Below are 16385 nucleotides of genomic sequence, written 5' to 3'. Positions count from 1 at the left end.
TTATAGTTTGAAAACTGACAAAAAAAGTGATAAAGAAAATTGATATTATTTCGACAATACTCTTCTTCAAACAGAAAATAATTTTTTTAATTAACGCTAACGATCGATCTGAACCAAAACTATTTACAGACATCATTGATTCATACAAATTTACATTTGTTCTTGTCAATTTACATTTTCGAATATTTATTATCCCATAATTATCTATAAATGATTAGCGCTATTTTGAGTATTGTCTCTCTTCACGTTAGAATAATGTTGTAATTCCCATATTCTCTATTTCTAATTCATAATATACTAGCTGTTGTTAGAGATGTACATCTGTACGAGTATCGTTATTATTACTAATTTTTGCCGTTTTCGCCATTAACGCGTGCGGCCACAAAGTCGCTATCGTTAATTTCGTGCTGTTATAATTGCACGCCTTTTTTTCTCGCCTCGAATGTGCCCGGGCCCGAGTGAAGACGGAGACTGCAGACGGGCCTCGGATACGCGGTGAAGACGGAGGTGTCCGGAGGGAAAGGCACGGAATGATTCGGAGATAATATACCGATGTACTGAATTACGCGGCAGGCTACCGAATCATTTTGACCCACATCCGTAGATCGTCGTTGCCTTGGGGCCGGAGATTCGATCAGGCGCCTTCTTCTTGACACTACTTTGTAGAATCTACCGTGCTGTTCGTTTTCAGAACGGTGATAAATCTGCCAAGCGAATTAAAGAAGAAAAATCATGGCATATTTTTTCATATAACTGATCGAAAGCGAAGATATTCTATATTCACATTTTATGACAGATGCATTATGTAAAGAATAAAGAATAAAAATTATAACTGAAGATTTTTGGATGTAAAACATAACTGAAAATAAGTATCTGTTTTTCTACATATCTATAAGAAACTGTACACTCTTGCAGATATTTCGTTTCTTCATAAATTATTGTAAAAAAAAGATGATTTATTAATAGTTTTATCTAATATTTACCTTATTACAGAATAGTACACGTACATTGCTTATGATATGTATTTATTAAATCAACATACAGTAATGTTTTCTCTTGAAATATTAAGCTATAAAATTCTTGAATATATTTAACATTTTTAACTATAAATTAAATATGTATTTAATTATATGTCTAAAAAATTTAATTATTAATAAGAGATTGAAAAATTATGTTAATCAAACTTCTTGGGAATAAAATTTTATTTTCTAATTTATTCTTTAAAAAAAATTTTTAAGTTAAAATTTATTTAAATTATTTAATTAAAGAATATGTAAACAAAAGTTAAAATATATACACGAAAAGGTATTTTAAATTTCTTCCGTATATATCGAAATAATTGGTGATAAGACTTAATTTGTATCTGTTTTGTGTATCTAAGTAGCTTCCTTCCTTTATGTAAATATATTGTCTCAATGTACACCATAATAACATGTGATAATTCTACCGGAGCTTGCCATGAGACCTATTTTCTGACGCTATTGGGTCGCAACAGTCAGTGGGAAGATAAGCTACGCAATTTATATTCAGACTATGTTCGTGATTATAATTTGTATTTTCGACCTAAATAGTTCTCAAAGTAACAAGTAACACAAAACATGACGATGATTATTAATGTCGCTGACCAGACACCAAAACTAACTACATTAATATAATAAAAAAGAAATCAAGTTAAAGAAAAATCGAGATAAAATATCCGCATCCGTAATTGCCTGCCTTTTACTTCACAAATCCCCCGAGATAAACTTTGCATTTGCATATCTGGTGTCTAAAAAATTCCGCTAGTATGAGCGTGGTGGATAAGAGTTTCGTATATAAACAAAGAAACAGCACCTTGCTATGTCAGACTTTCAGTGTTCTAATTCAAGACAAAGGCAAGCAATGGCCCCAATGCGAATAATCTTATTGTTCGCAGTAATCGGTGTCAGTTCGGGACTACCAGCCAAAAGTCATCGTGGATCCCATGGCCATTCTATACCGCCTGTCCCACGATTCAATGGAGTTTTCGATCATGATCACAATCATGAGAAAATTGGTAATTGATTTGACAGATTCGCAGCTATTCAAGATTAGAAATAAAAATTAATTTTATTCGAGATCGTTTTATTCTTAATAAGCATAATGATTGAAAAGCGCTTCGTTAAATCTGTTATTTTATATTTTTTCTCTTCCAGCTAATAATATAAAATCTTGGAGTCCGAATAATCTACAAAATGTTTGGGAATTGAGCGGTTTATATGAAGGTGATATAATGATTCATCCAGATAGTCCAATGGATAGTCCGTGGAAAAATGGTCTTTTAGATGCTACAGCACGATGGCCCGGCGGTGTCGTGCCTTATTTTATACAAGAAGATGATTTTGGTAATTCCTCATCTTTCTTTGTATAATCGCGATAACAAAATAATATTGCTTTAAATATTTCTAATTAATATTACAGATATCATCCATTACATTTAGATTCACGAGCGAGTTTGATAAAGTTAATTAATTTTTACCTTAGATTATTTTATCTTTTTTCAAAATAACTAGAAAAAGTCAAAGAAACTCATTTGAACTTAGATTAATGTTAAACTTATTTGTGTTGTATGTGTGTATCAATAGCGACTTGTTATATACTCTTAAAAATTTAGTTTTGATTCGAAAAATTCAATTGTTTCTAAAAAATCATTAACATTTATAGATCGCGATCAAATTGAATTGATAAAAGAAGCCATGCAGGAGTATCATGAGAGAACTTGCTTGCGTTTTCGACCTTACAAAGATACCGATGACGATTACGTGACGATACAAGCGAAAGATTCAGGGTGCTGGTCCCTGGTGGGTCGTCACGGTCACGGACAAGTGTTAAATCTACAGAATCCAGGATGCATTCATCATGGTGTTGTCGTGCACGAACTCATGCATGCCTTAGGCTTTTACCATCAGCAGAGCGCCGCGAACCGAGACGAATGGGTGACCATACATTGGGAGAACATCAAATTGGGTACGCACAATTAATAATGTTGACAATGTGTTTGTGCTGTAATCAATTTATATTGATTTCTTATTTCTTTAATTATAAGATCATATATTAATAACTACGATAATTTTTCATGAATGTTTAAAATGGTCTTTGAAACTATTTATTGAATAACACTTGAACACTTCATATCCGAGTCAAAACGGTGTCAACTGAGATATTCTTAGGATGGATTGTATAACGCATGACTCTTGTATAACGCATGAATAAAATTTTAATGAACTTTTGCAGGTAAAGAGCATAACTTCAACAAGTATGACAATCGTACTGTCACCGATTATGGTATCGGCTATGATTACAAGAGTGTCATGCACTACAGCTCCCACGCGTTCTCTAAGAATGGAGAACCTACTATTACGCCGAAGGTAATAATCGTGCGGCACTCGCAATATTCCTATTGATTTCGGTTTGTTCTCAACGTTTATGTTTATGCTTTTTTGTAGAAAGAAAAGGTGCAACTTGGTCAGCGAGACGGACTAAGTAAAAAGGATGTGGCCAAGGTGCAAGCAATGTATAAGGAACAATGTGACAATCGAAACGGTAGCCATTCTTTCGAATCTTCTAAAGAGATTTCTATGGGATGGCTGTTCGATTAAATTCATATTTTTAAATAATCGGATTCTGGTATAATAAAGTATGGATATATTCCCGTTTTAGTCCTACACACACACACACACACACACACACACACGCGCGCACGCACGCACGCACGCACGCACGCACGCACGCACGCACGCACACACACACACACACATATATAAATAAAATACATTTGCATATGTTTAGATTAAAATACATTTATTATTTTATCAATAAATTTATAAAAATATCATACATACTTTATTTCTTAAGTACAATTAAATGTAATTATCAGTCTGTTAAAAAATAAAGTATTTAATTTTACGGCATTATAAGATTTATCAAGCAACAATAGCACTGAAAATTGGTCCCTAATAATCTGCTTATATTCCATCCTAAGGCACTAAACCGACAAGGTTTTTTCTAATTATAATACGTTAATTGTTTCAATTCATTTACAGCATCCTCCGCTGCCTAAAATAGTATTCATTACGCATTATACAAAATATTGCGTAAAGATGTGTACTGCATTTGTGATTAACTTACGTGACGGACGTGTTCATCTTCATCCTCGATTAAGCTTTCCATGGCATCTTTTAATGACTTGTTCCAGGTCTGTTGTAATGCTCTACAGCAAAATCTACCCAGCAATCTGATCATAGTACATGTCCTTGCTCGTAAAACAGTTTGTCGATGATTGAGAAGCTTGTTGAGCTGCTCCACCGAAGCTCCTTCAAGAAACTTTATGTAAATTCGTAATAAAAATTATGACGTAACATAGTTCACATAAAATAATTCACAACCGGCTCACCGGGTGTTTTTGTACGCAGCACGACTTGTTCCACAAGCTCAGCATTTTCAGGTTGAGATCGTAGAACGTTATTTAAAATAGCAACAAGATCTGCAACGACTCTTGCTTTCCTTTTTTCTAAAGTTAGTAATTGCTGTAAAAGTGGCATTCCATTCACGATGTAAATAGCGTCGCAAAATTGCATGAGAAATTGATTCTCGATATAAACCAATCTACAAAGAACTAATATCGCGCATTCGAGTGCTTGAAGTTCATCGGCGGATAAAGAAGATGCTGACCTCGTTCCCATGTTCACTGTATTTGTCGCATTCAATTCATTATCGGAACGTTCCGACATTAACAGTTTTATGGCATAAACGAGATTTGGTACTACTCTCACGTCTAAATAAACTTGTTCAATCTTCTTGAGATTCTCTTTACTAACTGACACGGTAAACGGCAATGATAATAAACAAGTTACATATTCGACAACTCTACAACCAGCCGCTGGATTTCTTAAAGGAGAAACGAACACCGAGACGCAATTTTGTTGCAATAATGAATCAATCTCACCCTCCATAACTTCTTCCATTGATCTTTGTAAAAATGCAATCCATTCTTCGTTTTCAATTGGTCTTTCTACTGCCCTTGGGTCCCAATCTGGCAATCTCGTGTGTTTTTCAGTCAATTTTCTCTCACCAAATTCCTGTTCATAATCAATGCTCAAGCAGCTTTTGCAATCACCATCGCCATGTACAATTTGATCTATGTGTGAAGATTTTTCGATTTGTTGACCTACATTGATTCCATCACCTTGAGCATTGGTATGATATGTTTCCTTATTCAACTGTCGTACAGAATGGTTATAATCCATTTGAACAGCTTTTGAGTAATTATCTTGTACTGAAAAATTGTGCTGCATGTCTACATTATGTGAATAGTCACTCTGACATAGAGCGTGATCTGCAGCTAAAAGATCACTTCTTAGAGACGCCCTAAGACTGAGATTTCCTAAGAGTACATCAATACTAGCGCTGGAATCAGTGCCACTTGGTTCACTGTGACGCAATGCTTGACAGTGATTTATCATATGATGACAATAAGCAGGAGGCATCAGATAACCCGGTTGTGAAATACATGTTCGTTGCCGATACTCATAATGTCTTCTCTCTTGCTCTTGTAATTTTTTCATTGCTTTCTTCACAACTCTACATAAAAAATTTGAGTTATTGTGTATATACATATACCTTACATTAAGGTGGTATTCTATTGTAACGGAGAAATCGAATATTCTTTTTGCATTTTTTTGCAAGTATATGTTATGGAAAATGTGTGCAAAAGGATTTACTCTAATCCGTAAAACTTACAGAGTTACAGCGGCAGGAAGGGATGGATTTACGAGCGGGAAAGACAGCGTGCAATAGCATAGTCTCAACAGATATATTTCGACAAAGATTCGTGTAACGTTATTTTAGAAAGAATAGGATCTTTCAAAATATAAAGAATCGACTATGACCAGTATGTGATTAACGTAGGCATTTCTCCTTAACGTAGGGAATTTTTACCTCAAAAAGGCATTGGGAATTTTAAGTTAAAAAAGACCAAAATGTAAAGATTAAAAATCCTTACATTCTGGTCTTTTTTAATTAAAAATTCCCTACGTCTTTTTGAGGTAAAAATTCCCTGCGTTAAGGAGAAATCCCTACTTTTAAGCACACTGACCATGACCTTAAGATGTTTAGAAGCAGAATAATAATAAATCTTTAAATTCATCTATCTGGACTTTGCTCCAAAGCACATTCATTTAAGACCAAAAATTGTAGAAATCATTTTCTTAGTAGTAATAATATTTAATAAAGGCCTTTTGCTACTCTCTTAATGTTATGGAAGCAATTATTGGACAGTAAGCGAAGATAATACGTCCACTCACAAAATGATATTTGTACCAGCTGTTCGGAGCAACGCTCGAATGAATTCACTAAGCAAGCAAGAGTCAATCACAGGGAGGAAACAATAGCTCAGCGGGACATGTTTGAATAATAGGAGGGTCCGGTCTATGGTCCTGGATTAGTAGTTGATTAATAGTAAGTAAAGTTTTCTCTGTGTAAACTGCATGCAAAATTTTGAACATGTTTTTCTCGATATTGTATTTTTCGAACTGGATTCCATATCTCAAAATCGATTTGATCAAGAGACTAACTTGTGCGTACATTTTCAACGCATGTGTGGCTATCGTCTCTGATTACATTACCATGATCACAATAAAATATTGTTTTTTTTCTTTTATTTTTACAACTCTTCAAAGATATAAAAAATTTGCAAACATCGAAACTTAATTTTTAAAGTGACATCGTTTTTTTAGTTTTCAATATTTTTCTTTCATTCTAGTATCTATTATAGATAAAAAGACATATTAATTAACAATTATTTTGAATTTTTTGTTTCAGTCGAGCAGAACTGGTCCAGTCATGGATGTAAAGGTTTTTTTTCATCGATCACTTTAAGCGGTTCACTGATGATAATTTTCACTTTTTACATAACAATTCTTACATTGTTTAGAAAAAATCTGATATCAATTACTTTTATGGGTTCTTCGTAAAAAATTCCGCAAAAAAAAACCAAAAATAATATCTATGTATGTTACAGTAGAATACCTCCTTAAAAGAATAATTAAAATTAACACTATACTTGGATTGATTTGCAGCACGCGTCGCTAAACTTTGTAATTGTTGCTGCTTTGCTCTTGCTTGACTCGCAGATAGCGGATTTGTAAACGGAGTAGGTACGGTGCCATCTACTATTACAATTCGATCCTTGACAAACGGATGTTGGAGAAGAGCGGGCCAAGTTAATCGTTGAGAAGGATCTTTCTGAAGTAAACCCTGTAATTGAAATTGTAATAACTTATTTGAAATTATAATAACAAACTATTGTATAATATTCACAAATGACACAATGTCTTTTCGCAAATCAATAAACATCTCTATGTGTGATAAATGTATAAATAAATATATATGCAATCGTATATCAATATATATAGCAAATACCACAATAAATATTTTTACCTGTAAAAAGCTTTTGCAAATTGCAGAAATAAAATCTGGCCACTTTATTTCTTCAAATCTAATCAACTTAATTAGATGCAAAATCGAGTAAGTTTGAAATGGAGGAGAACCTACCACCAATTCGTAAACTATACAACCTAACGACCTAAAAGCACAATTAATTGTAAGATATACTTCCTACATAAATAAGTAATAAATAATAAATATTAAAAATATTTATGTGGCTTTATGTACACTTACCATAAATCAGCATTATGATCGTAAGGGTATTCCTCTACAAGTTCTGGGGCCATGTACAATGGTGTACCTTTTATTGAAGTAAGCACATGAGTACCAGTGCTCATACTACGAGCAAATCCAAAGTCACATAGTTTAGTTATACCATTTGCTTCCAGGAGAACATTTTGTGGTTTTAGATCTCTAATAATATTAACACAATTATTATAATTAAATATTATAAGTCATTCTTTATCCGTAATTAGATACAAACCTGTGCATTACCCGATTTGAATGTAAATAATAAAGCGCAGATACTAAATCACAAGCTATTACTTGTGCTCTTTCCTCAGACAATCTAACTTCCTTGGCCAGTATGTCATTCAATACCTTATCTACATATTCTGTTACAACCACGATCTAAATCAAATATTTTACAGAATCTCTAAAATATATTTTACTTATAAACATAATTTTTTTCTGATTCGACATACTTCATTTTCTGTTTCAAATGAATCTAGCATTTGCACGATATTTGGATGTTGCAGATAACGTTGAATCTCGCACTCTTGACGCAAACTCTTGAGCTCCGTAGATGATCTGCCACACTACAAAATATGTCAAGATATTAGTCATGAAGCAGGACAAGTTATTTATAAATCTTACTTGTTTCATATAGCAAGTCAATATACCTTCCTTATCATTTTAACAGCCACAAATTCACCATCTACACGCTTTCTAGCTTTATACACTTGTCCAAAAGATCCCTCGCCAATGGGCTTCAAAATGTCATACCTTTTTATTTTGGAACTTTCATATTTCGTCATTTTGTTGATGTGCTGATAATGTAAAAAAACAGTCTGTTTTTTATTCTTATACTATACTGTCAACTGTACTGCACTAGAACTTTCCTTCTCACTTTTACCAAATATTTATCTCTTACTTTAGTATATATTTATCTTACTTTAAGTTCCAAAAGTATACACTAGTTCAGCCACAGAAAACAAATCTAAAAATATCAAAAAATGCGCTTTTTATCTTGATATTGTGTGCGCATGCGACAAAACGGAAACTCCACGACGCGTTGACATGTGTCAAATATAAATGACTAAAACGTTACAAACGTTAATTTTATTATACGTGTATAATGAAAGTGAGAATCAAAGAGAATTGGTAAGAACAAAATGAAACGAAAACGAGCTGTCTAGTTTGCGAAATGCAATAGTAGAATGTAAAGTAGCTCGTATTTTGAAAATATTTTCTATGTACATACCAGAGAGCGGCCATATCTCACATTCAGACCTTTCTTGTGACACACAGTGACACAGGACGGTGACTTTCGAAACTTGAAAACCCTCGTACACTAACGGCACCAACATCATTTTTATAAAACTATGTGAACTACGTATCACATTATCGACATTGTTGATAAAGTTGTAGTGTCGAAAAATTGATGCGGTGCGAATCCGTGCTAAATTGAAAATTGATATGAAACGAATTCTGCTACATTCAAAAATTGCGGCTGTAAAAGATAATATGTATGTATATCCAGAAAGTACAAGGTCGTCTAAAAAATGACTAAATTGTTATAAGGATATCTTTGAAAAAATATAGTGAAAGAATTATATTGGCTGGTATTCAATAGTCAATTCTTATTATTACAAAGTAGTGTTGATAATTTTGTTTTTCTTCCAATAATTTCGAAAAATTATAGAAATCCTAGTTCGAAAAAGTATGTAGCACAATATATATCCTTATAGATTATATTTTTAATTAGTGCAATTTTTAATTTATGCAATTTAATAATGTTACGTCTAATTTGTTATTTAAATTTCTATTTATAGATTTTTGTAATATTTTCATGCAATACTCTAAGTTCTTTAATTTTTTAAAATCAATACCATACCTACAACCAAAAAACATTATTGAATATGAAAAGGATAATATGTGAAAACTATATAGTTATTTAACACTTGCATTCCATTTTCTCCTCTGTTGATGTACAGCTTTTTTGAGACTTCAACATACTGTAATCAGCAGCATTGCTGTGTCGCTTGATAAAAAAAAATGAAATTTTTTATAAAGAGAACTGAATTAAAAATACATTATACATAAATATAATATATATCATAAATCCCTCATACCTATATATATATATATGATTTATTTTATGCTAGGAAAATATTTTTCAATATGACACACTTCTTTTTATAATCATCCCATAATCCCTATCGCCGTAACAAATTAATTATACGCTGTTAATTGTACAGTGTTAATTTAACGAGAATAAAAAATAGAATCGTCATGGAATATAATCCTTTTTACACACGCCATAATTTTTATAACTTTTCCTTACGATAAAACGTACTTGTTTCTAAACAAACTAAATTACCATGATATGACGAGGGTAACATCAATTAATATAATCCTAATAATAAATGAAAATTTAAGATAAAAAAAAATATTACTTTTTCTGATGTATATAGGATTGTCTTTCACAAGGATATTTCTCACAGTGTTAATACACAATATAAAATACTATTTAAATTTAATTCCATGAGGGATAAAACCTGTTGCAATAAAAGTTACACCAGCGATATGATCGATCAAGGTTTCTCACTGGCAATTGCTATAACTCTATTAATTCTATTTTAAACAATGGTTCCCCAATTCAATTTACTCACAAAGATGTCTCGAACGTATTATTTACCATTGGATCTGTGAAAAGAATTCTAATACACGCTGGGTTAGTTTTAATGTAATTATAGTTCACGCTGACGATAAAACATCAGTTCATGTTTGTAATTCGTTCGAGAAAGATGCAGCTGAAAGCTCAATGTCTTCGTGGCTTGTTCTCTCTAACATTGGTGCTTTTATTGCGTAGCTGGTTTGTTACGAACATTAATGCATATCCAGTGCAGCTTATTAATCCTTGGATAATAAGACCGCTACAAATGTTACCGAGAATGATGAAAACAAGGAAGTCTACTCATAGCCCATTTATTAGCTACAGACGTGAGTAAAGAAATGAAACGTATTCTCTGATTGTGCCTGAAAATGTGTAGACAAAAATACCATGGATATCTATATCAAAATAATTAAAGATATTCAAAGACTAGAAAGTTTGCGGATTATCGCCATGTTTTTATCTATTGCTAATGCACAAATAAATAAGAAAAAATATCTTTTATTAAGTTAAACTATTAATTAAGTTATTAAGTATTTATTAAGTTAAATTATTAATGTATACGATACCAAAGATAATATTCTATTTTTTAACTATTAACCCTTTGCATTCATGAGATTTTCAAAATCTCACCTATTTTCGCTCAGATTTTAATTATTTTGATGAATTAAGATATAACCGAACTTTTTTTGTTTTCGTAGTTCTTAGAACATGAACAAGTGTTTAAAAAATAAGCAAATATAAATTTTTATTTGTATAATTACTATGACTAAACAAATATTTAAAATTTAGATTTAAAAAAAAAACGCACATATTTTATACTGAACTGTTATCAATATTCAAACGGCAATTTAGGCACTCATTTAGGACATTCTAAAGTATCGTTCAGAATTTTTTCAGATGTTTACGTTACGTTTTTTTTTTATTAAAAATTGATCTTTGAAAAATATGAAAAAAGGGACACTGGCCGGTATTCTTAGTTGATTCTTATTTCACGACCGTCTTAAGTAATGTCTTAAGACGCTAATACAACCTTCTGATTGGTTCGTGACTTCTTAAGATCGTACTTAAGACGGTCTTGAATATAAGATCTGACTATGAATACCGGCCTCTGATTGATTCGTAACACCTTAAGATCATACTTAAGACGGTCTTGAATATAAGAATAGACTATGAATACCGGCCTCTAATGAGGATAATTACCCTATTTATATTTATACAGTTGATTCATGGTCTCAATACAATAATCCTGAAGAAGGAGCACAACGAGAAGGAGATATACGGCGGAAATCAAGAAAAACCATTACAACGGATAAAACTTTACTATGGCCTAATGGTATCGTGAAATATTACGTTCATTCATCCATAGGTGAGTCGTTTCTGCAAATCTAAGTCGAAATAGTGATCTACATGCAATTAAAACAAGTTTACAAATAAAGTTTACGTATTCCAATAAAAATCAAATATTACATATTTAAGACTTGTTTATCAGATCTAAATATTTAAACATTTATTATCTGTCTAGTTAATGAGCCGCTAAAATTCATTATGCTGGAGACTGCATTACAAATGATAATGTCGAAGACATGCATCAAATTCGTCCGTATTGATGACTATGCAGAGCTTTTAGCAAATGGTAGTTGGGTCAATATCACAGGTCACGATGAGGGTTGTTACTCTGATATAGGATGTAACGCTTACGGGCCAAGTATTTTAAATCTAAACGTGGAGGAATGCTTTCACACAGTTGGACACGCAATACATGAGACGTTGCACACTTTAGGTGTATATCATGAGCATATGAGACCAGATCGCGACAAATATATCAGCATAATATGGGAAAACATGAAAAAGGGTAATCGATACAGTATGCAAATTAAATAATACTAAACTAAAGGGGACTAATAGATGATTTTTACAGGAGATGAATTCAACTTCGAGCTATTAAATAATAGTGTCGTGACTGATTATGGATTACCATATGATTACGATAGTATAATGCACTATTCTATGACGGCGTTTTCTACTGATCGGTCACTTCCTACAATAATACCTAAGGTAATATCAATTTTCGAATACAATATAAAACATATCGTAAAAATTAAATAAAATTTTTAATACTTATAATATTTGATTCTTAGCATCGAATATGTAATTGTATTAATTGAATCAATAATAAAATTCTTTTCTTACAGAATTTTTATGTGGAGATTGGTCAAAGAAATCATTTATCATATTATGATATACAAAAATTGCAAATTGCTTATAACTGCGACACTGTCAGTATTAACAAATTAAAAAAGGAACCTTTGAACAAACCTAAGAAACTGAAGAAACTTCCTAAGAGTAAAAAATTACAAGATACAACAGTTGTTGGAAGAAAAATAAATCAAGAATGCCCACCATTATTATAAATAATTCGATGTCAAATAAATTACATGACAAAAATGATCTAGAAAAGTTAATGGATAGATTTAACCAAATAGTTTTCTCTATTACTAAACTTTTAATATATACTCTATTCAGTCCAATTATTATCCTACGCCCCTTACTTTGTATATCTATATATAAATTTTCATTTGTATTTGCATAAGAATCGAATAATAAAACCTATGACAGAATAAATAGAATTTTTAAATTAAAAAATGAGTTTCATTCAAGCTAATAAAAAATATATACATACAACGTTTGGCAAAGCAAATTCTAATAATGCAAGATTCGTATTATCGTATTAATTATGATTATGGCTTCGAATACATGAATCATTAAATAAGTTTCATTTTTACCGTGATTTTCATAATTAGTTCAGAGCTGGTATTCTTTACTTTTGTCTTTTCGCGCACGTTTATGATCATTATGCTTTGAATCTCTCTCCGATGATTTATCGCGATCTCCAGATTTATGTTTCTTTTCGTGATATTTATCTTTGTGTTTGTTTTTGCTTCGATATTTGTCTTTTTTGTGCGACTTCCGTTCTCTCGAATGCGATGAAATTTCTATATTTCTATGTTCATGCTTGTGCTTTCTGTCTGTTTCATCCGAATATCTTTTTTGTCTATCTCGTTCTCTTGATCGATGATAATTTCTTTCTTCTGAATGCTCTCTTTTTTTCTTGTGGTGATGACCATTTCTTTCTTTAGAATTATATTCGTCATTGTTGCGGGAAGAATGAAATACTTTGTATAAGCTTTCAGTTCTATCTTGTACTTGTTCATAATTTAAATCAACTGTTTCGGTGTTATGAACATCTGTTACATGTCCAGAATTACTTTGTTCAGAGACATAATCTACAAATATTTCCATTTGTTGATTAATCACTTCTCTGAGAATTTCAATATAAGATCTTTTGTTTGTATGAACGCCTTTATGCTTTACTCGACGCCTTTTCAAGTTGCGCTCTTGTATTAACAACTCCAAAAATGATAATTCTTTATCTTCTTTTTCTTGCGGCTCCCTAGAAAAACGATTTACAATATTCATCAACTTAATATAAGAGTATATAATATATATTTATATACTAGCACAGGTATTACACATATTAGTTATAAATATTAGTTTAAATTTTAAAAACTCACAAATTATTAATATTTGCAATGTCTTCTCCAATGTCTGGCTTTGCGGTATTAGCGATGACGTAGTCATATAGTGCTTTCTTTTCGTCGCTGGTGAAATCTATGACAATCCTATCAGATGTACGCGGTACTAACCGCTCACCCATACCTATTATCAGTGTTAAGAATTTATTTTTTTCATATAGTTGTAATACAATCATAAAAAAAAACAATAAAAAGTTTCTTGCTATTTTAAAGTAATAGTTGTACAGTTTTTTTTCAATTGTATTAATAAATAGAAAAATTATATAAGCAATTATTAGATTACAAATGTCTTGGCAATATTGTGGTTATAAAATATTAAATAAAGGATATGTAAAAGGATATATATTGATTCTGCGCCACAAGTATAACAATCATAACTTGCTGGAAAAAATTTCATTGTCATTTAAAAAGCATACAAATGCATACAATTGCTATGTTTCTACTAACCAGTTTGCATCGCTGAATTTTGTTCTTTGGCATTCCTAAGAATTTGTTCTTGCAGTGGCTCATCTACAACAAACATTTCATGAAGGTATAAGAAATTAATATAATTCCAGCAAGCATAAAGTACTCATCCTAGAGAAGTTTCTTACCAAACTTTATACAGAATGGTGAATCCTCTGGTAGAGTTGGTTCTGATAATGGGACATCTAGCTTTCCGTAACCTTCAGCTTTCCATTGACAAGAGACAAGATGATCATTGAGAGAGGCTTCTGTTAACCGGTGGGACGGATCATACGGACATGTGAAATATTCCTTGTCCTACATAAATGCAATAGTTAAAAATGATATATCCAAGAAAAAGATATCCAGATTACTTACCACATTCGTTACGCTCTCCACAGTCCAACCTAACGTCCCAACGATATTGGCAATTTCTTCGTTAACTGTATCAGTAAAGTTCTTCAGTTTCTCTAATTGTTGCTCACGAGAGTCATTTATATTCTTTAACATGTTGATTTCAAACTGTCTCGTATGGGAATTTAAGTGAACAATCAAATCATCGTGTAAAGTTAGGACTGTCAGAAGGTAATTATTTTCTTGATAATTATTTAGTTTAATATTTTTTTGCTAATCTCTAAGTAATAAAATGTCACGTGTGTCTTCAACCCGTCCTTTCAAATTATATGGCACAAAGGAGGTAAATTTTGATAATTATGCGATATAGCGGATTAAGGTTAGAATACGCAAGTATGAAGAAAGACGCGCACATTTGTCGTTCGTTATTGAACGAATAGAGACATCTATTGATGACTACATGAACTAACATGCTCTAAGTTTTGATTGGTCACGCCGTGATTTTAGAATGGCTGCGTTCAGCAGAAAAAGCAGCTAAAAAGAACAAATTTTAAAGTGAGTATGATCATTGAGGTGAAACTGCACGCTGCACGCGCCAATTTCAAAATATCCCGCTTCTCATAAATTATATACGTAATCTTTCTCGTATCCATCCGAATCTATGTAGAAAACATCGAATAAAATACAGCTGATTACAGTTTGCTGAGAAACGTAGGAAGCATGTTCGATTGTTACTTATACTTCAAAGTATTCTTGATTTCGAGATCGCGCGCGCAGATCCGGCCGGGTAGCCGCCATGACAGTTTTATCTCTAATCGAAATTGTATCGATTAGGGATCGTTCCGTAAGTAATCGCGAATTTCGTCCGTCAAGAATGCACGATGTGCACGAATGTTGGGGAATGTCGACCAAAACAACGGGTTATCGCTAGAAGTTAATCCGCGTTAACACGGACTCTCGTGATCAGAGTTTTGTCGATCGTTCGACATTACGCTGTGCTTTGTAAGAATTGTGATCAACGTATAGTTTCAGTAAGCACGGATTCCGACGGTATTTTAGATTACGAAAATCACCCTTATATTCTATTCTTCCGAGAGATTTGAAGCGAGATATGATTTTTCTTTGAATGTAACTTGTTGGACAATTAAGTCGTAGTAATGATAATATATCACATACGCCTATTGCACCTAACGGAAAATTTGAATATATAATACCATAGAATAATGTGCATTAATGTATTGTATGATATAACTATCAGTAGTATGAATGTGCAACAGTTCCGTCAAATGAATTTTATGCGATTGTAGTATCATTGCACTGAAAAAAATTTACTGGATTTTATTGAAAATTTGTTTGAATAGTACTAATGAGATATTTACTATTAATGTAAATACTTATTTATTTAATTTAAGTATAATTTTTTATTTTAAATACATATTTATTTACTGTAAGTAAATATTTCGTTAGTAGTATTTAAACAAATATTTAATAAAATTTAGTAAATTTTTTCGCTGTGGGTACAATATGTTATGTTATTAGAGCTTTGTTTAGAAACACCATTCAAGTGCTTGTATCATTTTATAAATATTTAATTTTTGGTGAACAAGGATAAAATAACAGGGCCATTCAGGTAG

The 16385-nt window shown here is 31.9% G+C and overlaps 4 protein-coding genes across 7 annotated transcripts; 2 read left to right on the top strand and 2 right to left on the bottom strand.

Annotated features, from left to right (window-relative positions):
• The first annotated feature begins 1786 nt into the window (after positions 1 to 1786).
• LOC108764170 (zinc metalloproteinase nas-15) lies at positions 1787 to 3702 on the top strand. Its single transcript, XM_018512255.1, has 6 exons — positions 1787 to 1874; positions 1916 to 2035; positions 2175 to 2363; positions 2683 to 2985; positions 3253 to 3386; positions 3465 to 3702. The coding sequence occupies exons 1-6, from the start codon at positions 1787 to 1789 to the stop codon at positions 3615 to 3617; spliced, it is 987 nt and encodes a 328-aa protein (XP_018367757.1). The 3' UTR covers positions 3618 to 3702.
• Positions 3703 to 3900: 198 nt separating this feature from the next.
• On the bottom strand, positions 3901 to 8659 carry fu (STKc_STK36 domain-containing protein fused). Of its 2 annotated transcripts, XM_018512264.1 has the most exons (9): positions 8364 to 8654; positions 8166 to 8279; positions 7946 to 8091; positions 7696 to 7875; positions 7456 to 7600; positions 7079 to 7272; positions 4412 to 5598; positions 4147 to 4331; positions 3901 to 4074 (listed from the first exon to the last, which is right to left on the bottom strand). In XM_018512264.1, the coding sequence occupies exons 1-9, from the start codon at positions 8496 to 8498 to the stop codon at positions 4024 to 4026; spliced, it is 2337 nt and encodes a 778-aa protein (XP_018367766.1). In that variant the 5' UTR covers positions 8499 to 8654; the 3' UTR covers positions 3901 to 4023. The 2 variants fall into 2 exon arrangements, with proteins under 2 accessions (XP_018367766.1, XP_018367767.1); XM_018512265.1 differs by lacking the exon at positions 3901 to 4074 and having other exon boundaries at positions 4262 to 4341; positions 8364 to 8659.
• A 1758-nt stretch (positions 8660 to 10417) lies between these two features.
• LOC108764186 (zinc metalloproteinase nas-4) lies at positions 10418 to 12811 on the top strand. Of its 3 annotated transcripts, none has more exons than XM_018512282.1 (6): positions 10418 to 10686; positions 11580 to 11726; positions 11883 to 12047; positions 12141 to 12212; positions 12279 to 12415; positions 12553 to 12811. In XM_018512282.1, the coding sequence occupies exons 1-6, from the start codon at positions 10467 to 10469 to the stop codon at positions 12769 to 12771; spliced, it is 960 nt and encodes a 319-aa protein (XP_018367784.1). In that variant the 5' UTR covers positions 10418 to 10466; the 3' UTR covers positions 12772 to 12811. The 3 variants fall into 3 exon arrangements, with proteins under 3 accessions (XP_018367784.1, XP_018367783.1, XP_018367782.1); XM_018512281.1 differs by having other exon boundaries at positions 11883 to 12065; XM_018512280.1 differs by having other exon boundaries at positions 11883 to 12212.
• A 251-nt stretch (positions 12812 to 13062) lies between these two features.
• On the bottom strand, positions 13063 to 15136 carry LOC108764185 (U11/U12 small nuclear ribonucleoprotein 48 kDa protein). Its single transcript, XM_018512279.1, has 5 exons — positions 14776 to 15136; positions 14547 to 14715; positions 14401 to 14463; positions 13933 to 14077; positions 13063 to 13811 (listed from the first exon to the last, which is right to left on the bottom strand). The coding sequence occupies exons 1-5, from the start codon at positions 14905 to 14907 to the stop codon at positions 13163 to 13165; spliced, it is 1158 nt and encodes a 385-aa protein (XP_018367781.1). The 5' UTR covers positions 14908 to 15136; the 3' UTR covers positions 13063 to 13162.
• Between the last annotated feature and the right edge of the window lie 1249 nt (positions 15137 to 16385).

Source organism: Trachymyrmex cornetzi, unplaced genomic scaffold (assembly GCF_001594075.2).
Source record: "Trachymyrmex cornetzi isolate Tcor2-1 unplaced genomic scaffold, Tcor1.1 scaffold4, whole genome shotgun sequence".
Taxonomy (NCBI): domain Eukaryota; kingdom Metazoa; phylum Arthropoda; class Insecta; order Hymenoptera; family Formicidae; genus Trachymyrmex; species Trachymyrmex cornetzi.
This window is presented reverse-complemented; position numbering and strand designations above follow the sequence as displayed.

Bases quoted from the DNA above. Each gene is read 5' to 3' on its own strand.
- LOC108764170 (XM_018512255.1), top strand. From the start codon at position 1,787: ATGAGCGTGGTGGATAAGAGTTTCGTATATAAACAAAGAAACAGCACC. The intron at 2,036-2,174 runs GTAATTGATTTG...TTTCTCTTCCAG, and splicing joins TCACAATCATGAGAAAATTG to CTAATAATATAAAATCTTGG. The intron at 2,986-3,252 runs GTACGCACAATT...GAACTTTTGCAG, and splicing joins TTGGGAGAACATCAAATTGG to GTAAAGAGCATAACTTCAAC.
- fu (XM_018512264.1), bottom strand. From the start codon at position 8,498: ATGACGAAATATGAAAGTTCCAAAATAAAAAGGTATGACATTTTGAAG. The intron at 8,280-8,363 runs GTATATTGACTT...CATATTTTGTAG, and splicing joins CTGTTAAAATGATAAGGAAG to TGTGGCAGATCATCTACGGA. The intron at 7,273-7,455 runs GTAAAAATATTT...TTTCAATTACAG, and splicing joins TTTGCAAAAGCTTTTTACAG to GGTTTACTTCAGAAAGATCC.
- LOC108764186 (XM_018512280.1), top strand. From the start codon at position 10,467: ATGTTTGTAATTCGTTCGAGAAAGATGCAGCTGAAAGCTCAATGTCTT. The intron at 10,687-11,579 runs GTGAGTAAAGAA...ATATTTATACAG, and splicing joins CCCATTTATTAGCTACAGAC to TTGATTCATGGTCTCAATAC. The intron at 12,213-12,278 runs GTAATCGATACA...TGATTTTTACAG, and splicing joins ATGGGAAAACATGAAAAAGG to GAGATGAATTCAACTTCGAG.
- LOC108764185 (XM_018512279.1), bottom strand. From the start codon at position 14,907: ATGTTAAAGAATATAAATGACTCTCGTGAGCAACAATTAGAGAAACTG. The intron at 14,464-14,546 runs GTAAGAAACTTC...TGTTTGTTGTAG, and splicing joins ACCATTCTGTATAAAGTTTG to ATGAGCCACTGCAAGAACAA. The intron at 13,812-13,932 runs GTGAGTTTTTAA...TCGTTTTTCTAG, and splicing joins ATTGCAAATATTAATAATTT to GGAGCCGCAAGAAAAAGAAG.